The 21,683-nt window shown below is 48.3% G+C and overlaps 1 protein-coding gene across 1 annotated transcript in view; it reads left to right on the forward strand.

Moving 5' to 3' along the window:
* Positions 1-215: 215 nt before the first annotated feature.
* The window catches only part of PDE4C (phosphodiesterase 4C), a 58,399-nt gene continuing 36,931 nt past the window's right edge, over positions 216-21,683 (forward strand). The window contains exons 1-4 of the mRNA XM_061602208.1: positions 216-3,671; positions 14,177-14,368; positions 17,983-18,019; positions 20,971-21,044. Of these exons, the coding sequence (XP_061458192.1) occupies positions 3,532-3,671; positions 14,177-14,368; positions 17,983-18,019; positions 20,971-21,044 (443 nt within the window). The 5' untranslated portion in view covers positions 216-3,531. The remainder of the gene's footprint in view (positions 3,672-14,176; positions 14,369-17,982; positions 18,020-20,970; positions 21,045-21,683) is intronic.

Genomic DNA, 21,683 nt, shown 5'->3' on the forward strand with positions numbered 1-21,683 from the left:
GCTTCAAATGTATGGTGCCTATGCAGCCTTTGCGTCTCTCTGTCCCCTCCTCGGAGACCAGACTTGGCCCTCCCTTCCCCACCAATGCCTCTGATTTGCAACCTTATATAGTCACTTGGCAGGAGCTACACTCTCCCCCCCCAACACACATGCATGTCCGTCAGCCCAGGAATCGTGGCACGCTGACATTGATGGACTTTCCCTGCACTCAGCTTCCCTCCACGGAGAATTTCCTCCGGGAATCTGCCACTCTCCTCCTCTCCGCAACTCCTCTCGGTCTCTCCCACCCCCCTTCTTCGAAGCTTCCCAGAATATCAGCATGTCTTGAGATGTGACGTTGGATTTCACCAGCATGCCAGGGCCTATTGCATGTGCTTGAAGTCCAAAGCTGCTGGGAGGAACGTCGTCTTGGATGTATCGCGTTATGTTGCCTCTTGAAACTGAGCTCGGGTCGGCTGCCGCTGGAGATGGGATGGCAACAGAAAGGGAAGGCCATAGCTCTGTGATAAATCGTCTGCTTTGCATGCAGAAGAAGATCCCGGGTTCAATCCACGTTGGGCTGGGACAGACCCTTGAGGCTGAAATCCTGGGCAGCTGCTGCCAGTCAGTGTAGACAATACTGAGCTGGATGGACCAATGATCTGACTTGGTATAAGGCAGCTTTCTAGGTTCCTATTGAAATTAGCCCTTTATTCAGAATCCCAAGGACTGGAATCTTAGATTTCTTTTTAGAGAAAGGATCATAGCTCAATCTCCAGCATCTCTAGATAGGGTTGGGAAAAAGGCTCCCTGCCTGGAATCCTAGAGAGCCGCTGCCAGTCAGTGTTGACAGTACTGAACTAGGTGGGCCAGTGGCTCCGACTCACTGCCTTATATTGACGTTTCTGCAAGAAATTCGATTTTGTTTGCATTTTAATGAGAAACTACCCAGTTCTCACTTTTCAAGCCAATATGCAAAACAAAACATAACTATCCTTTGAAATGTGCACTCCCACAAATTTTGAGATGCAGATCTCCAACCATTGTGTAGGAAGGTGCATCTGTTAGTGAAAATAACATAAACATGCATTAAATTAGGGGGAATTGCTTGCAAAAATGTCTGGAAATCGTTCTGGATTTGAATCCTTCCTCTGCTTTGGAAACCCTTCCCTTCTGGCTGCTTTCTTACTCTTGGAGATGCAGAAGGACCCCAATGGTATCTCCAGGTAGGTCTGTTTAAGTCTGGACAGCTGCTGCCAGCCAGTGCAAACAATATTGAGTTAGATGGACCATTGGCCTGATTTTGCATAAGGCTGCCCAAGGGCTCCTAGCTTCAAATCAAAGGATTGCATTGTTTCTGAGCCGGGATAGCCTGACCACTGTTGTCCACGCACTGGCAACCCCCAGGCTGGATTACTGTAATGCTCTCTATGTGGGGCTGCCCTTGAGGTTAGTCTGGAAGCTGCAGCTGGTGCAAAATGCAGCGGTGAGACTGCTCACTGGGGCAGGGTATCGCCAACATGTCACCCACTGCTGAAAGAATTGCACTGGCTGCCCATCAGTCATTGGGCCAAGTTCAAGGCTCTAGTTTTGGTGTACAAAGCTCTATACAGTTTGGGACCAGGATACCTGAAAGACCGTCTTACCCCTTGTATACCCAGTCGATCACTGCGCTCTGCAGGTGAGGGCCTCCTGCAGATCCCATCTTATCAGGAGGTCCATTCTGCACAACATAGGAAACAGACCTTTAGTGTGGCGACAACTACCCTGTGCAATTTCCTCCCTTAAATATTAGGCAGGCGCCATCTCTGTTGTCTTTTCGGCGCCTATTGAAGACCTTCCTCTTTCGACAAGCCTTTTAAGTCGAGACCTTATCCCAGTCTGCGTCTGTGTTGGAATTGCTTTTTAATATGTCCTTAAACCTTCTTTTTAAAAATGTTTTTAATCTTAGATGATGTTTTTATGAAACGTTTTTAAAGATGTTTTTGTTTTAATGTGTTCTAAAGTTTGTTTTTGTGATGTTTTTAAAGTTTTGTTTCCTGCCCTGGGCTCCTGCCGGGAGGAAGGACGGGATATAAATCAAATAATAAATATATATCTCCAGCCCAAAGGCTTCCTGACCCAGCATCAGTCAGAGTGAACAATCGTGAGCTAGGTAGACCAGCAGTCTGACTCTTTTTATCATGTCAGCTTGTTATGCCCATAACCCAAATCCTGCCATGCTTCTTTGTTGCGCCAGAAGGACCCATAGTTCAGTGACACAGGCCGTGCGTGCTCCTTTGGGAGGAAGAGCAGGATATCAATTCGATAAGTAATAGTGCTTTACATGTGGAAGATCCCAGGTTTGATCTCTGGAATGAAAAGATCCCAGATGTCAGTGCTGGGATTATGCAAACCTGGCCACTGCCAGTCAGAGCAGACGGTTCTGGGCAAGTTGGGCAAACGCTCTGATTCGGGAGAATGCTCATCGTCTGGATCAAATGACACCCTTCCACATAACAGTCACACAGACAAACACAAAATTGTGCCAAAGCCAGCATGCTGTAAGGAGTTCCTTTTGTGTATTAAGACTGTCCCGTCTTCACTACTGGGAGGTATTTGTGTGCGTGGGGGTGTTGCATCGTCATGGTCCCATTGACAACTGGCAGGTATTTGCGAGGAGCAGCAGCTAAAGGTCAGAGCAACTTTTTACCTTGCTGGAGGGGGAGGATTGAACGCCAAGGCTGCTGGGCGGACCAGCTGTGAGTTGATCTGCCTACAAGTGCAATTGGACCGTGGTCGCTGCAGCAAGGGCACAAGGGTAACTGGCCCCCGACTGGCTTTACGTTTGAGGCCAATCCCGCCTTGCAGGGATCGTCACTTTTGTTTACTGTGCCATATCAGCTCAGGCATTTTTATTTTTTTTGCACCTGGGTTTCTAGGACTGTGCTTTTCAGAGCCCAGTGGTTGCTGCTGGAAGCCAACCACGATTATGGGGGGCTTCTGGCCTCGTGAGCTGTGGAGGCAGGCCATTTGCCCCCTTGTCCCTGGCTTACCCCTGCCGGAGACAGCGACGACGAAAGAAACTTGGCCTGCGCAGCGCCGCTGTCAGTTGGGCCTCTGCCAAGCTGTTTGTTTAGCTTCCCAGCTGGGGGTGGGCCGTGCGGCAAAAAGTTTCCTGGGAGCAGGCTGGACAAAAACGTGTGTGCAAAATGCGGCTCTTGCTTTGGGATGGAGGGGCAGCTCAGCCCCTTGAAGAAAGGTGGCCCCTGCTGGGCTGGTGAGCCCCCACCCCTGTGGGGATCTCTGGTTTGCACGGAAGCATCCATGGAAACTCAACCAGTCCAGGGCCAAGAAGGCATATTCTTCGGGGCCAGCTTCAAAGAGGACAAGGCCCAGCTGGGTGCCCCTGCGTGGCACTGACCTGCCATGGCTCTGGGCTCCATCATTTGCTGCTGTGGTCTGAGTCTGTTCCAGATTCCCCGCAGCTGCCAACCGCACTCTCCCTGCTTCCAGAGGGAATGATCGCCCAAGTTCTCTGAATTTGTGGGTCGGCAGGAACGTCTCTGGGTGATGAACCCTTCCAAGGCACACGGTTCTCCAGGGGCCTCCCCGAACCCCTCACCCTGCAACTCGCCTGTCCTCGTCAGGAAGATGATGATGAATCAAAGCCTTCGTCTCCAGCGGCGATTCACCGTGGCCCACCCACTTTGGTAAGGGTGTCCAGAATTGGGGGGGGGGGAGTCTACATTCCAGGTTTTTTTTTTAATAGGGCAGTAGGTGGTCTGTTGATTCTAAGCCAGCTCTCCGGTTCGGGGGTAGGGACGGCTTTTCAGACCGAGGGCCGCATTCCCTTCTAGGCAACCTTCTGGGGGCCACATGATAGTGGTGGGTGGGGCCAAAAGTGTAGTTGCCCAGGGTCTTGCAGAGTGTTACTCTCCTTATTTTTTGGGGAACAGGGTCCCAGCAAAGCCCCTATGTCTCCAGTACCTTATGAGTCAATCAGCATGAAAGAGGAGTGTGTTAGCCTTTGAGAAGACTCTGGGTGTCTGTTGTTGTGGGAGAAGGCATCAACAAGGATCTCATTCACAACCCAGCAGCAAAAAGGGGGGGCGTGGGTGTGGCTGTGACTAACATGAAGGGACCCCCCCACTTCTGAATGTGCCACTACAACTACTGGGTGGGGCCAGAGGCAAAAGGGGGCGGAGCAACAAGCGTGAATTGTACCTTTGTACAGTTTATACACACACTCACCATCCCTGTCTGACCTCTGTCCAGGCAAGTAACAGCTGAAAGAGATTTTCTAGCCACGCAAAAGTGATACGGTGAGGGGTGAGGCTGGGGAGAGCATGTGACCTGGGAGAGTCTCAAGGGCCAGACAGAGAGGTCTGGCGGCCACATTTGGCTCCAGGACCTTACTCTGCAGCATAACGATGACCTTGTCAGGAGTCCTAACACGTTGCCCTCAAGCCTGTCCTCCAGAGTGGTGTGGTGGTCAGAGTGTGGGGCTGGGACCTCGGAGACCAGGGTTCAAATCCCCACTCAGGCGTGCAGCACAGCAGGGCTACTGCGGAGCCTGTCACCACTGCTTAGCCTCAGCCTCCCTCTGGGGGCGGGGGGGGGGGGCGGGAATGAAGTTCAATTTGCATTTAATGCCAACCTACCTAATTTTCATTTTCTGAAACTATGATCTGAAACGAAGTTAGCCTTCAGAATTCACACTTCTCTGAATTTCGTAGTGCAGTTCTCCAACCAAAAATGTTCATCAATGTGTGACTATTAGTGACAATAAATATTAAAAATCCACAACATTAGGAAATATTGCTCACAAAAATGTGCATATTAGGCAGAACTGATAAAAATGTGCATATTAGGAGAAATTAGCCCCAAAATGCTGATGAAGTGCCAGGAGGCCTTTTTCTTTTTTTAAACCAAACTGATGTGCAAATGTGGGGAACTGAACTTAAAGAATGGAAAAATGAGAAACCCAAATGTACAGATTCATCCATCCTTACATACCTTGCAGGGACGTTGTGAGGATCAAATCAGGGGAAGAGGAGAACCGCCTTGAGCAGGATGAGGAAAAGCAGGATGTAAACATGCACCCAGGAGTGGCTAACCAGATGCATCTTTTTTGCCCTGGCATCTGGTGCTGAGAGATAGACTGCCCCTGAACATGGATGTTCCATTTAGTGATCATGATGGATAGCACTCGCTGCTGTTGTCTTTCTGTGTCTAATGGTAGGGCCGGCCTTCCTTGTGGACTTTCTGCAGACCAGCCAAATGAAGCTCACCGACCCTCAGGGCCCTGCAGCCCAGTTTTGAAAAGCTCTGGGGCAAGGCACAGGATTTGTGCTTTCCCCTTCCTAACAAGCCAAGAACAGAATGCTGAAAATTGTCCCGGGAGAAACTGAGTTTGTGAGGGTTGAAAGAGAGGGGATTCATTGGAGGCAGCCTTTTCATGGGATGTAGTCCCTGGAATGTCTTCTTCTTTAGCAAAGCCAGGATCCATAAGAATGTAAGAAACTGCCTCCCTAGGTCAGATGTTGGGGCCACAATTTCCCACAAACCTGCGTTGGTTTTGACACCAATGCCAGAGCTGAATCAGGGGCAGGGGAGTTAGTTTATTTTTCTCTGCATTTAACATTAACTGCATTAGTAAGAAAAACAAGGCTTGCGTGCAAATAAAACCTACTCCAAGTAGACCCATTGAAATTAATAGATATGACTAGCTTCAGTCCAGTAATTCCAATGGTTCTGAGCAGAACTGAGTTGGATGCAACCCGTAGATTCTATCGTTATTACAATGCAAATTGTGTGTGTGAGGGGGTGGCTTGCAGAAATGCCATGGTTTTAAGTGGTCCTCCAAGAGACCCGTGGCAAGTGGTCCGTGGGGGGAGGGATGTGAGATCGCATCACGAGGCCCATTCCTGTTCAGCTGTTCCATGTGTGCTGCTCCCTCAGACACATCTCCCTGTTACTGAGCCTCTTCCAGCAGCATCAGAAGCTATTTATAGGAAACTGCTGGATTCCCAACGCACCCCCCCTCCAAATGAGGTCAGGAACTATGAAAGCAAACAGGATTGGATGGGATTGCTTTTTTTGCTTTTGTTAGTGGACGGTTTCTTGCCAAATGCCCCCCCCTCCTTTGTTGGGGGGGGGGAGAGGAATCTGGCTGAAGTAGGAATGGGCAAATCTGTCCGTCTGTTTCTCGGCTTCTTGTTTCTTCCAATCTAAAGTTCTGTTCTTCACATTTCCACATCAATTTGCGATTTTTTTTTTAATCCTCATGAAAATTCATTAGGATTTTGAGTGCAGATTTCTCCACATGTTTTTATGCAATGTTGCCTAATACACACATTTCTGCCAAGCAACTCTCCATAATATAATGTGGCTTTGTATGTGAATTTCACTAATACATGCATTTGTATGCAGTTTACCCTAGTGAATGCTTTTTTGTACACCTTACTTGGCTGGAGATCGGCACTGCAAATTCGAAGAACAGCTGAGTTTCAGTTTGAATATTGTTTCCGAAAGTGCAAATTAGACAGGTTTGCCTTTAGATAAGTTGAATTTTTTGCCCATCCCTACAGTCAAGCCAAACTCCTCTCCTGGGCTTCTGATGAGAAGACATTCTCTCTCTCTCTCTCTCTCTCTCTCTCTCTCTCATTCTCTCACTCTCTCTCCAGCAGCTGTTCTGGTAAGCTTGTGTTGGTTTTTCCAAAAGCATAGGTTGGCGTGTCCACAGTCCCCACAAAGGTGAAGGCTGCGAGATGCAGAACAGGCAACGGGCAGTTCTTCTTCAGACAGCAGACAGTTAAACTGTGGAACTCACTGCCACAAGATGAAGTGATGGCCCCCAACTCAAATGGCTTTATTATTATTATGCCTAGCCTTACCAGGCGAATGCCACTGGGGATTGAACCAAGGACTGCCTGCATGCATAGTGTGTTATACTGCTGAGCTATGCTCCCTAAAGACAAAATAAGATTCCAGTCCTTATGGTTCTGGAGGATAGGAAGCTGCTTTATCCCAAGTCAGACTAACAGTCCATCTAACTCAGTGTTGTCTATAGTGATTGGCAGCAACTCTTCAGAGTTTCGGATGCAGGGGGTATTCACAGTCCTGTCTGAAGATGCCTTCCGGGATTGAATCTGAGACTTCCACAAGCAAAGCAGATGTTCTGCTACTGATCTTTGGTCAAACTGAAAACATGCCAGGATTTGGCACCCCAAAATAGACCCCTCCACTGCCTCCGCCACTGCCTGCCTCACAGGCCCACTTAGATTCCTGCCCTGTGCTTCTCACTGAGTGCGACTCAACAGGCTCCCAAAGACAGCTGTGGGACACACAAAGCATCAGTGCAGAAGAAGGTGGCAGCTCACTTGAGCATGCACAGAGTGCTTTCTCTTCATTACTGGCTGATCACAGCGTGCTGTGTCACCCACCTGGAAGTTTTGGGCTGAGAAAGAAAGGGTTCCATGGCAAGGGCTCACTTAAAAAATAAATTCAGCATTGCCCTGGGTTGGAGAGGGAGGGCTAGGCGATCGTTTTCTGGAGCAGCTAATGGGTGAGGCTCATGGGTTGGACATGCTCAGTGCCCAGAAGTGGCCAGCGTCCGTCCACACAGGGCTGAGAGTTTCAGTCTGTACAGCAGACCCTCCATGCCTCCATGCCCTGGGACTCTCACCAGGCCATACCCCTTGCTGGCCTTGCCTCACACCCTGCCCGAGTGCTTGTGCCAGGCTGGAGCGTGTCCTTGAACTGTGAGGATGCCCCTTGAAGGGGTGTGTGTTTGGCCTGCCCGTCAACACCAGTGTGCGGTCCCTGGAAGGTTGCTGATGAGGGGAATGTGGCCCTTTGGCTACGGAAGGTCCCCCCAACCCCTTTGGTCATTCACCCCAGGCAGACCGTTTGTCCGGATGGTGTTTGGCCCACAATGGCTGCTTTGTGTCCTGTGAGGCTCCTGCCATCAGAAGAAATGATCTGGAAAGAAAACCAGAAAGGATTCCTGAAGCGATTTATTTATTTATTGCCTCAGCTCAAAAGCCCTGTGGCCCTCGGGGATCCTGTGCCCTGGCATGACTGGGCAGAAAGAAGATCCCACCATCAGCACGGTTGCCTGGGAAGGAACACCCATGTCTCGAGGGTGGTCTCGGTGAAGGGGGCCTACCCTGGAGGCCGATCCTGCACAGCCCAGTCCGAGGCCTGTACAAGCTGGGAGACAATTGGCCAATTATGTGCGCTGACGTGGGCTGCAGGCGGAGGCTGAAAGGGTGCCCTTCGTGTTGTAGGGATGAGAGGTTGTGAGGCGATGGAGGGAGGGGGTCTGGGGGGGTGTTGTGGCGAGGCGGGAGGGAGGCAGGGTGAACGGTGTGGCCCATTGGCGGGTCAACCAGACGGGTGCCTTTGGAGGAGCATGTTGTCACCTGCATTGGCAGTGTCCTGGGCGAGACCAGCTGGGTGCCAACCCTCCTGGCCTGCCCCTGAGGGCACCCAGTTGGCCCTCCCGCCTGCTTTGAAGTGCCCACATGGCCTCCGGGAAAATGTACAGGGGTCTTTGGTGTTATGTGCTAGCAGAGAATTGAATCGCAGCTGCAGCGGAGTGTGCATGTGTGGACATGTGCTGTGTCATTTACCTGACAGGAGCAGACCTTGACCCTGCATTCAAATCACTGAGACTTCTTGTTGTTGTTGTTATGTGCCTTCAAGTCGATTACGACTTATGGCGACCCTATGAATCAGTGACCTCCAACAGCATCTGTCATGAACCACCCTGTTCAGATCTTGCAAGTTCAGGTCTGTGGCTTCCTTTATGGAATCAATCCCTCTCTTGTTTGGCCTTCCTCTTTTTCTACTCCCTTCTGTTTTTCCAAGCATTATTATCTTTTCTAATGAATCATGTCTTCTCATTATGTGTGCAAAGTATGATAGCCTCAGTTGCATCATTTTAACTTCTAGTGATGGTTCTGGTTTAATTAGTTCTAACACCCAATTATTTGTCTTTTTCGCAATCCATGGTATGCACAAAGCTCTCCTCCAACACCACATTTCAAATGAGTTGATTTTTCTCTTATTCAGTTTTTTCACTGTCCAACTTTCACATCCATACATAGAGATTGGAAATACCGTGGTCTGAATGATCCTGACTTTAGTGTTCAGTGATACATCTTTACATTTGAGGACCTTTTCTAGTTCTCTCATAGCTGCCCTCCCCAGTCCTAGCCTTCTTCTGATTTCTTGACTCTTGTCTCCATTTTGGTTAATGACTGTGCGGAGATATTGATAATCCTTGGCAAGTTCAGTGTCCTCGTTGTCAACTTTAAAGTTACAAAAATCTTCTGTTGTCACTACTTTAGTCTTTTTGACGTTCAGTTGTAGTCCTGCTTTTGTGCTTTCCTCTTTAATTTTCAGACTTTAACTTGAGACCAGGGTTCAAATCCCCACACAGCCATGAAGCTCACTGGGGGACCTTGGGCCAGTCAGTGCCTCTCAGCGTCAGGGAGACAATGGTAAACCCCTCTGAATACCGCTTGCCATGAAAACCCTCTTCATAGGGTCGCCATAAGTCGGGATTGACTTGAAGACAGTCCATTTCATTTTCATAAATATTTTATTTATATAAATATATCGTTGACAGGAAAGGCCTAACTAGTTAGTACTAAGTTGGAGGCGCGATGGCCAGGGTTGGTCATTCACCCCATGCTGGAAGAGAGGAAACAAAGGCAAAAATGTCTCCTCTCCTCAGCTGGTCCGAGAAAAAGAAGGAAGGAGATTTTGGAAGTGAGGCCAGCTCCCCGAGAGTATCCATTTGCAACAGAAGCGAGACAGATGGAGGAACACGGGTAAGGTTTGGCAGCTTAGCCAGCGGGAAGACCCTCTCTTTACCTCCTCTTAGGTAGGCAAAGAGAATCCCAACAGGAGTTGTTCTTGCCACACTTCCAACAACTGGAAACCATTAGAGTCTGCCTCAGTTGCAGTTTCATGTTTGCAAGAATGATTCTTTCACAACCCTGAGATGGGTGCCAGGGACTCTTTTTCTGATCTTCGCATGATGGCAGTCGGGAGGTGGGTGGGCAATCATTTTGTGTGTGTGTACAAGTGAGAGAGAATGGAATTAAATTATTAATATGAATACATTTTAAGAAAAAGCGTAATGGCATGATGAGATGTTGCTTTAGGGGGAAGAACAGGGTAACTTTGGTGGTGTTTCGCTTTGTTCTTCTAAGGCTTGGATGAGTGCTGATGGATCTGAATGATGTGTTAGACGCATCAGGTACAGCCCCCACAGGATCCTAGAATCCCCGTGAGGTTGTGGCAGGGACGAGATCAAAATTGGTTGGGTTCTGGTAGGTGGGGTTCACAACTCGGTCTTTTCACCACTGTGCTATGCTAAACTCTCACATGTACTCAGAGTTATGCTGGCAATTTTCATTTCCCAAGGATCCCTGGGAAATTGACTTCAAGGTTCCCAGGGAAACCTGTTTCCAGGGATCCCAGTTCATTGCAGAGTGGGGGGTTGGACTTGATGACCTTCAGGTGCGCACCCACATTTCCTATCCTTTTACATTTATAGCTTCTTCCAATCCAGTGGCGACTGGTGTCTTTTGAAAGTGATGGGCAAAATGCAAGGAGCAAGCTGGAGCCAATGAAAGGTTAAGGCAGAACCAGCTGATTCTAGTTTTGCCGCCACCCTCCTCCCTGCCAGTCATGGAATGGCAAATTCAGAAGTGCAGGGTCCATGCATGATAGTCACACCACACCCTCTGACAGCCACGTCCCCAGGATTCACTCTCTCTTCTGCCACTAGAACCAGAATAAAACTGCTATGTGCATAGCGCCCCCCCCTCCAAATCACTCTCTCTCTCTCTGGGGACTAAATGTTGCCAGAAACCTTTTGATTTTAAGAATTCTGAAATGAAGTCAAGTGTGGGACTAGGATTTTGGAAACCATGGTAGTTTGCCATGAAGCTCACTTCTAACTTATCCTAGGAGTCCAGCAGCATGAAACGGGAGTTACTGACTCTCAGTTACTGACTCACCTCCTTTCACTCTGATTGGCTCCAATCAGCACGAAAGGACAAGTGAGAAGACTCTTCTCAGTGGCTACGCATGCTTTCCTTTCATGGTGATTGGCTGTACATAAGGACCCTGCTCACAAAAAAATAAGGGGCCTGTATCCCCCCCATCAGCCTGCTTCCCTGCTGAGTTCTACAAGGGAGTAAGGAGGAGGAACCTGACAGGGAGGGCTGCCAACCGTGGACGAGCTGGTAGCAAGAAGGTGGGGGCTGGCTGAGGGCAGATTGAGGTTGGTGGCGCAGAGCTCCGCTGTGCCAGTTGCCTGAGGTCTGTAACACCTGTGGCTCTTGGCTCCCTGCCTTCCTGGCCACCAGCCCTCCCCTTCTCGTCCCTGGTGGGGTGCACATTTTTTCTCTCACAACATCATGGAAATGGGCACAGAGCCAAGAGGCGAGAGTCAGTCTTCTCTTGGCCGATCCAGACTGCAGCCTGGGGGCAGCTTTGGGGTGAGGAGGAAGGAGGAAAAGATCTGGGCGTAGTGCTCCAAAAGGAGGTGCTGCAGGGAACCCTCTTCTGTTGGGGGGGGCAGGGATCTATCTATCTATCTATCTATCTATCTATCTATCTATCTATCTATCTATCTGAAAACAACACAGAAAAGGGCAGTCAAATTGATCAGGAGCTGGAGCCAACTCCATTGCAAGGAGAATCCTAGAATAGTAGAGTTGGAAGGGGCCTGTAAGGCCATCCAGTCCAACCCCCTGCTCAACAAAGGAATCCAACTTAAAGCATCCCTGACAGGTGGCTGTCCAGCTGCCTCTTGAAGGCCTCCAGTGTCGGAGAACCCACGTCCCTAGGTCATAGGTTCCATTGTCATACCACTTAAACAGGACATTTTTCCTGATGTTCAGATGAAATCTGGCTTCCTGCAACTTGAGCACATTATTCCATGTCCTGCAGTCTGGGATGATCCTGGAGAGATCCTGGCCCTCCTCTATGTGGCAACCTTTCATGTACTTGAAGAGTGCTATCCTATCTCCCCTCAGTCTTCTCTTCTGAAGGCTAAACATGCCCAGTTCTTTCAGTCTCTCCTCACAGGACTTTGTTTCTAGTCCCCTGATCATCCCCGTTGCCCTTCTCTGAACCTGTTCCAGTTTGTCTGCATCCTTCTTAAAGTGTGGTGTGCAGAACTGGACGCAGTACTCAAGATGAGGCCTAACCAGTGCCAAATAGAGGGGAACTAGTACTTCATATGCAATTTGGAAACAACACTTCTGGTAATGCAGCTTAAAATAGCATTTGCCTTTTTTGTAGCCACATCACGCTGCTGGCTCATATTCAGCTTGTAATTAAGCAGGTGGGGCTTTCTTATTTTAGGAGGAAAGGCAATTGAGTGGGGAGAAAAATGATAATGTCATATATAAAATGGTGCTCGCCGTGTAGAAAGATAAGTCTTTCTCCCACTCTCATAAAACAAGGAACACAGGATGCTGCCTTGGACAGAGTCAGACCATCATGCCATCTAGCTCACTACTTTTGACAGTGGCTGGCAGCGGCACTCCAAGATCTCAGGGAACATTCCTAGGGAAATGCTGGAGATTGAACCTGGATCTTTTGCATGCAAAGCTGTTGCGCTCTGCCTCTGAGCTATGCTCCTTTAAAAAAACACACACACACCCAAGATTCCAGTCCTCGTGGTTCTGAATCAATGGCTGATTTAAGCAGGAACACAGAAAGGTACCTTATACCGACTTAGACCATCTGCCTCAGGGGGTCTCTCGCAGCCCCTACCTGGAGATGCCGTTGGGGACTGAGTCTGGGCCCTTCTACATGCAAAGCAGATGTTCTGCAACGGAGCTACATCCCTTCCCCCAAAAGCAAACTCTGAGTTGTCCAATCGATTGGAAGCTGCTTCTAGACAGGCACAAGGAAGGGTTTCTTTGGGCAATGGGCAATTAAAATATGAGACTGCCTTCAAGTCGATCCCAACTTATGGCGACCCTATGAATAGGGTGTTCATGGTAAGCGGTATTCAGAAGGGATTTACCATTGCCTCCCTCTGAGGCTGGTCCTCCCCAGCTGGCTAGGGCCTGCTCAGTTTGCCACAGCTGCACAAGCCAGCCTCTTCCTTGTCTGCAACTGCCAGCTGGGGGCAACTGGGCTCCTTGGGACAATGCAGCTTGCCCACGGCTGCACAGGTGGCAGGGCACGTAACCCCCAAGCCACTCCCTGTGGGGGTGATCTTTAGCTGGCCCTTGACACCCAGGAGACACGAGCAGGGATTTGAACTCACAGACTGTGGACTCCCAGCCAGGCTCTCCTCCCCACTGGGCTATCAACATATGGAACTCACTGACACAGTATGAAAGATGATAGCCCCTAGCTTGAGCAAGGAAGGGGTGAGGCCAATAGAACTGGAAAAGGTTCCTAATTTATTGGAATGGATGATTTCCCATGCGCGCATCCCTAGAAACTTGAACATCCTAGATGAAAGTCTAGGAAGTAATTTGCTCTGTCTAGGTCAGAAGTGAGGGACCCTGCGGCCCTCCAGATGTTGTTGGACACCAACTCCCATCAGCCAATGGTCAGGGAGTCTAGCAACATCTGGAGGGCTACAAATGACTCTCCCTCTGGGCCTATGTAATGAGTCAGTGAGAAACAACAACAGCCTTTTCACGTACACAGCACTGACGCAAAATATTTGGAACCTAACTGCTGTTTATAGTATTCACTGTTGGAGACTGGAACTGGAATGTGTGTATGTGGACGATTATGTGAAATTACAAAACTGGATTTTTTAAATTAAAAAATATATTAAAGGATAGGCCGGTGCCTTGTAGTTTTAGAGTGTCAGAGTAGGACCTCAGGGACCCAGGTTCAAAGCCCACATGAAGGTCACTGGGTGACCTTGGGGCCAATCACTGTCTCTCAGGCTAAGCCACCTCACAGGGTTGTTGTGAGGATCAAATGAGGAGGGGGGAAACTGTGTATGCAACCTTGAGCTCCTTGGAGGAAAAGTGGGATATAATTATAATTAAATAAAAGATAGTAAGAGCTGTGATAGCTTAATTCCTTGAATTGGGTATGAAGATAAAGAAGTGGCGCATCCATTCTCAGTGGCCTCTAAATAATGGACAGAGATGGCTGTCCTTGCTTTCGTGCAAGGCAGTTGTTTCATCTTTCCTCTTTCTCTCTGCAGTTTTGACATCGAGAATGGCTTTTCCCCGGGACGGAGCCCGCTGGACCCCCAGGCTCCCTCGGGTCTGGGGCTTGTGCTCCAGGGAGCCACCCCACACGGCCAGCGTCGAGAATCCTTCCTGTATCGCTCAGACAGCGACTATGACCTCTCACCCAAGGCCATGTCCCGTAATTCTTCCGTCGCCAGCGACATGTAAGCATGGGGGTGTGGTGGGCTTTGTGGGGTGCACCTTGTGATTCTGAGGCAGCTTCCTATTCCATACAAGAGACCCACAGCAGTGCACAATCCACTCCCTCTCACTGTTGGGGACAACACTCCAGGGACATTTGCTGTCCAGCTTCTGCGAGGGAAGGTGCAGCTGTCAGTCTGGCTGGGCTTAAAGCCTCCCTGGGACCTTATTTTTGGTGTTGGGGGAGAGAGACATGGAAATAGAATTCTGTTTTTGCATTTTTAAAGCCAGTAAAAGGTTTTAATTTTAAAATTTTTCTGTTTTAAAAAATAGTTTATTGAATTAAAATATATATATATAGAGAGAGAGAGAGAGAGTGTGTTAGGGGATATATATATATATATATATATATATATATATATATATATATATATATTACTGCCACATCACAGAGCTGCTCATCTAGTATTCAGTTGAATGAGATCAATAGAGGAACATAATTTTTATAAATCACAGTTATGAGGTCCAAATTTCATGCATTGAACCACAACAGCCTCCACCTCATGGTTTTTAAATAGGTGGAGGACAAATCTCTTGTTGAGCAAATGGATTCAGTACCCAAGGGAAATAATAATAATAATAATAATAATAATAAATTTAATTTATGCGTCGCCTATCTGACCAATGGCCACTCTAGGCGACTTACATGTGAAAAATTAAAACACAATACAATAATACAGAATACAAAATAGAACAGTGCGACAGCAAAAGCAATAATAATACAGGGCATGAGGCATTTAATCATAGCATCTAGCCCTCCCCGGAAATCCCGAAGGCCTGCTGAAAAAGCCAGGTCTTTAAGGCTTTTCGGAAGACATTTAGGGAAGAGGTGTGCCGTAGATCTTGTGGGAGGGAGTTCCAAAGAGTGGGGGCCGCCACTGAGAAAGCCCTCTCTCTAGTTCCCGCCAATCTAGCTGTTTTTGTTGGCGGGATTGAGAGACGGCCCTGTGTGGCTGATCAAGTCGGGCGGCATAATTGGTGGCGTTGAAGGCGCTCCTTTAGATAAACTGGGCCGAAACCGTATAGGGATTTAAAGATTAATATCAACACCTTGAATTGGGCCCGGAAAACAACAGGAAGCCAGTGTAGATCGAACAACACAGGTGTGATGTGATCCCGGTGGCGACTATTCGTAAGTAAACGAGCCGCCGCGTTTTGTATAAGTTGTAGTTTCCGGACCGTTTTCAAGGGTAACCCCACGTAGAGCGCATTACAGTAATCCAAACGAGAGGTGACCAGGGCGTGTACTACCAGTGGGAGCTGATGAGCAGGAAGGTAGGGTCGCAGCCTTCGTATGAGGTGTAGTTGATACCAGGCTGCCCGGCTCACAGCCGAAATCTGAGCCTCCATGGACAGCCTGGAGTCAAGTACCACCCCAAGGCTGCGGACCTGGTCCTTCAGGGGAAGACTCACCCCATTGAACTTCAGGTCAACATCTCCCAACCTTCTCCTGTCCCCCACAAGCAGCACCTCGGTCTTATCGGGGTTCAGCTTCAGCCTGTTCCTTCCCATCCATCCACTCACGGATTCCAGGCACTTGGACACGGTCTCAACAGCCAACTCTGGTGAAGATTTAAACGAGAGATAGAGCTGAGTGTCATCCGCATATTGGTGACACTGCAGCCCAAATCTCCTAATGATTGTCCCTAGCGGCTTCATGTAAATGTTAAATAGCATGGGAGAGAGGATAGAACCCTGTGGCACACCACAATTGAGAGGCCAAGGGTCTGAAACCTCCTCCCCCAATGCTACCTGTTGGCACCTATCGGAGAGAAAGGAACGGAACCACTGCAATACAGTACCTCCAATTCCCAATCCCTCCAGGCGATGTAAGAGGATACTGTGGTCGACAGTATCAAAAGCTGCTGAGAGATCGAGGAGGACAAGAAAGGTGAATTCTCCCCTATCTAATGCCCTCCTCATATCATCTACCAGAGCGACAAAGGCTGTTTCAGTTCCGTGACCAGTCCTGAAACCTGATTGGTATGGATCCAAATAATCCGTTTCATCCAAGTGTGCTGACAACTGGTTGGCTACCACTCGCTCAATGACCTTGCCCAAGAATGGAAGATTCGAAATTGGGCGAAAGTTATTAAAAACTTGGGGATCCAAGGAGGGCTTTTTTAAGATGGGCTTTACAATTGCCTCCTTGAAAGCTAATGGCATCACCCCCTCTTGCAGGGATGCATTTACCACCGCTTTGATCCCCTCACCCAATTTCTCTTTGCAGCTTATTAAGAGCCACGATGGGCATGGATCAGTTAGGCAAGTGGTAGGTTTCACAGTCGAAAGCACCTTGTCCACATCCTCAGAAGAGAGAAGCTGAAACTGATCCCAATGTACCGGCTTGCAACTGGCCAACTCTGGTTCACTTACTGTGTCCACGGTGCATGGGATCGAGCTCCGTAAGTGTTCAATTTTATCGGCGAAGTGCTTTGCCAATATGTCACAGGAGGCCTTTGACTCTTCCAAGGGTTCCTGAGCAACTGGACCGACCAGGCTTCGGACCACCTGGAACAGCCTCCTGGGACAGCACTCCGCGGACGCAATAGAGGCAGCAAAGAAAGCCTTCTTTCCTGCCCTTATTGCCACTTGGTAGGCAGCTACTGCTGCTCTAACTTCTGTCCGGACATCTTCGGAGCGGGATTTCCGCCACCGGCGTTCTAGTCGTCTCACCTCCCGTCTCAGATTACGCAGCCGTGGTGTATACCATGGTGCTAACTGAGTTCTATTCAGGGGGAGAGGACGTTTCGGAGCCACCCGGTCCGCTGCTCTGGTGATTCCCTCATTCCACTCTATCACCAGGGTATCGACCGGGCAGCCTTCAGCAGGTTCCAATTCCCCAGACGCAGTCAGGAATCCTTCTGGATCCATCAGGCGCCTGGGGCGGACCATTCTAATAGGTCCTTTACCCCTGCGGAGGGTGTGTGGCATTGAGAAGTCTATGTTCACCAGGTAGTGATCTGACCATGACACAGGGGTGGAAGAAACCACCCCCAATTTCAGAGCACTTCCCTCCCCTCCCAGGACAAACATAAGGTCGAGAGCATGACCGGCTACATGGGTGGGCCCAATGTTACTAAGGTGCAGTTCCCAGGAAGCCATGGTTTCCAGGAAATCCTGAGGGGCTCCAGTGAGAGTGGTCTCGGCATGCACGTTGAAGTCACCCAGCACTAACAATTCTGGGGACAACGCCCGTACAGCCGAGACCACCTCCAGCACCTCGGCCAGGGAGTCTGCTGTGCAGCGGGCTGGGCGGTACACTAGCAGGATCCCTAAACTGCCCTTCGAGCCCAACCTCCAGTACATGCAGTCAACACATTGAGTCCTATGGAGAGGGAGTCTGGCAAATGGTTCAGAGCCTTCTGTACTGTGTGATGGGGCGGGCAGGAGTCTTTGGTTGTGAGAATGTGTTACAACTCATGTCTCTGTTCTGGAAGCAAGCTACTCCACTGAGTGGCATCAGCAGTTTGGTGGGGACTACCTCTCTACAGCACAGTCAGAGTGCCAATTAATCTGGACTGGCCTCTTCATCCAACCTAGTTGGGATTTACGGGCTTTATCTCTTTCGTTACAGGCATGGAGAAGACTTGATTGTCACCCCTTTTGCACAGGTAGGCTTCTCTTCGGGGCTTGGGTTTGTGCTTGAGTGGATGAGAGTCGGACAAAAGGAGAGAAGGAGGGAGGCTGATGGGAGATGGAGATGGTGTTTGTCTGCCCACCTGTGCCACTTGAAGAGTGCAAGACCCTAAAGAGAGCCCAACTGTTCGGAAGGGGGGGGATTTGGTTTGCTTTGCATTTGGATGTGAGCCAGCCTCATTCACTTTTCCAAGATTGACACGTACAAACTGAAACACAGCTGTCCTTTGAAATTCCCAGCGCAGCTCTCCAGTCAAAGAATGTATGCGCAAAATGCATACACATGGGAAAGAATGCACATAGTAAGTGAAAACAGTGTGCAAAACTGCCTTTTATTAGCTAGCAAAAATGTATGCACAAAAATGTGCACTGAAATGCCGTCAAATTTTTGTGAGGATGTTTAAAAAAAGAAAAAAAAAAGAAATAACAAGTGGATGTGGAAGCTCCAAACTGAACTGAAGACTGGGGAAAATGAGAAACTGAGTGAAAGCAAAATGGACGGAATCTTCTACCCTTACCTACTATATCAGATCAAATACAGCCCACCTGCACTAGCAGCCTCATTGACCACGTGGGCAGGAACACAGAAAGCTGCCTCACCTTGAGTCAGACCCTTGGCCCATCTAGCTCAGTACTGCCAACCTTGACAGGCAGCAGCTGTCCAAGGTTTCAGGCAGGCGACATTCCCAGACCGACTCTAGAGATGCCAGGGACATTCTGCATGCAAAGCAGGTGCTCTGCTACTGAGCTATGGTTCCTCATTTAAAAATAAAGTAAAATTCTAGTCCTCATGGCTCTGAATAAAGGACTGATTTAAATAGGAACACAGGAAACTCCATATGGAAAGAGGGATTGGACCAAGATGAAGGAGGTGTGAAAACTGGAGGGAGGAATATGAAGAATTTAAGATATGGAGACGATACCATACTACTAGCAGAAACCAGTAATGATTTTAAATGAATGCTGATGAAAGTTAAAGAGGAAAGCACAAAAGCAGGACTGCAGCTGAACGTCAAGAAGACTCAAGTAATGACAACAGAAGATTTATGCAACTTTACAGTTGACAACGAGGACATTGAACTTGTCAAGGATTATCAATACCTCCACACAGTCATTAACCAAAATAGAGACAATAGTCAAGAAATCAGAAGAAGGCTAGGACTGGGGAGGGCAGCTAGGAGAGAACTAGAAAAGGTCCTCAAATGCAAAAATGTATCACTGAACACTAAAGTCAGGATCATTCGGATCATGGTATTCCCGATTTCTATGTGTGGATGTGAAAGTTGGACACTGAAAAAAGCGGATAAGAGAAAAATCAATTCATTTGAAATGTGGTGCTGGAGGAGAGCTTTGTGCATACCATGGACTGCGAGAAAGACAAATAATTAGGTGTTAGAACAAATTAATCCAGAACTGTCACTAGAAGCTAAAATGATGAAACTGAGGATATCATACTTTGGACACATAATGAGAAGACACGATTCACTAGAAAATGCTGGGAAAAACAGAAGGGAGTAGAAAAAGAGGAAGGCCAAACAAGAGATGGATTGATTCCATAAAGGAAGCCACAGACCTGAACTTACAAGATCTGAACAGGGTGTTTCATGACAGATGCTGTTGGAGGTCACTGATTCACAGGGTCACCATAAGTCGAAATCGACTTGAAGGCACATCACACACACAGGAAGCTCCACATATATGGGGATGGCAACGATTCAACCTAGGGCCTTCTGCTCTGCCTTTGAACTGTGTGTCATAGATGCACCTATAGGAAGCCCACATGCAGTTCATGAGGGCGGTAACTCTCCTGCTGTTCCTCGCCAACAACTAATATTCCAAGGTAGACTGTTTCTGTTTGTGGAAGTTCCATTGAGCTATAATGGCTAATAGCTGTCGACAGACCTCTCATATTCTCTGAGAACTTCCTTAATCCTTTTTTTAAAGCCATCAGAGTCTGTGGTCATCTTTAGTTTGTGGTAGCCAGTTTTGTAACTTAATTTTGCATTGCTTGAGGAAGGCATTCCTTTTGGTCTGCTGCCCAGCCCTTTCATTTGGTGGTTTCCTCCTTCCCTCCCCACCCACCGAAGTAGAATATCTGTGTCCTCCACACCATGCATATTTAAAAAACATTTTTTTAAGAACTTCCATCGTATCCCCCACCTCATCCTTTTTCTAAACTGAAAGACTGATTCGCTAACTTCACAAACACCTTCGGCCCCCTACTTTACTTTACTTTACACCCTTGGGGACAGTTTGCTACCCCTGGAATTCCCTCTTTGACATAATTATTAAAGTTGCAGGAACCCTGAATTTTTTGCAGTTATTGAAGGTGAAGGAGTCTTCTTCCTTTACAACTATTAAAGGTGCAGGAGCCCTGAAACTTTTTTGCAACTATTAAAGGTGCAGGAGCCCTAAAACGTTTTTGCAACTATTAAAGGTGCAGGAGCCCTGAAACTTTTTTGCAACTATTAAAGGTGCAGGAGCCCTGAAACTTTTTTGCAACTATTAAAGGTGCAGGAGCGCTGTAGTTTTATGCTATTCTTTAAAGTGCAGAAGCCCTGTTCTCCTTTGCAACTATTAAAGGTGCAGGAGCCCTGAATTTATTTTGCAATTATTAGAGGTGTAGGACCCCGTATCATCCTTTGCAATCATCAAAGGTGCAGCAGCCCTGTAGGGTTTTTTTTTAATTATTAAAGGCGCATGCGCCCTGTTCCCTTTTACAACTGTGAAAGATGCAGGTTCCTTGTGGGATTGTTTTGTTTGTTTGTGTTTGCAGAGCCTCTGTCCTCTCTTCATCTGCCCACCCTAGATATTTACCAGGAAAAGTTACCGGGATTTGTTGTGGCCTTTTGCACCAGCGTGTCTGATGGGGAGCGTGTGTCTTATGTGACTGATCTCCTGAGGCAGGTTACTTCTTCCCCCGCAGGTCCTGGCCAGCCTGCGGACAGTTCAGAGCAACTTTGCTATGTTGACCCACCTGCAGGAACGCATCGGCAACAAGTGAGTGAATGAGAGAGGTGAGGTGAGATGATACAGTCATTTTGATGATTTACATGTGTTTTTATTCTAATGCCTTAGAATGATAGAATAGTAGAGTCGGAAGGGGCCCGTAAGGCCATCAAACCCCCTGCACAATGCAGGAATCCAAATCAAAGCATTCCCGACAGATGGCTGTCCAGCTGCCTCTTGAATGCCTCCAGTGCTGGACAGCCCACTACCTCTCTAGGTAATTGGTTCCATTGTCGTATGGCTCTAACAGTTAGGAAGTTTTTCCTGATGTCCAGTCGAAATCTGGCTTCCTGCAACTTGAGGCCATTATTCCGTGTCCTGCACTCTGGGATGATCGAGAAGAGATCCCGGCCCTCCTCCGTGTGGCAACCTTTCATGTACTTATTATTAGTCTTACTCAGAGTGGACCCATTGAAATTAATGAGCAGGTCTTAACTAAGATGCAATAATTTCAGTGGGTCTACTCTGAGTAGGATTTAGTTGGATGCAACTTAATAGAACATCATCATCATCATCAAACTGGAGCAGGTTCAGAGGAGGGCAACAAGGATGATCAGGGGACTGGAAACAAAGCCCTGTGAGGCGAGACTGAAAGAACTGGGCATGTTTAGCCTGGAGAAGAGAAGACTG

This window comes from Rhineura floridana, chromosome 18, assembly GCF_030035675.1.
Source record: "Rhineura floridana isolate rRhiFlo1 chromosome 18, rRhiFlo1.hap2, whole genome shotgun sequence".
In the NCBI taxonomy this organism is placed as follows: domain Eukaryota; kingdom Metazoa; phylum Chordata; class Lepidosauria; order Squamata; family Rhineuridae; genus Rhineura; species Rhineura floridana.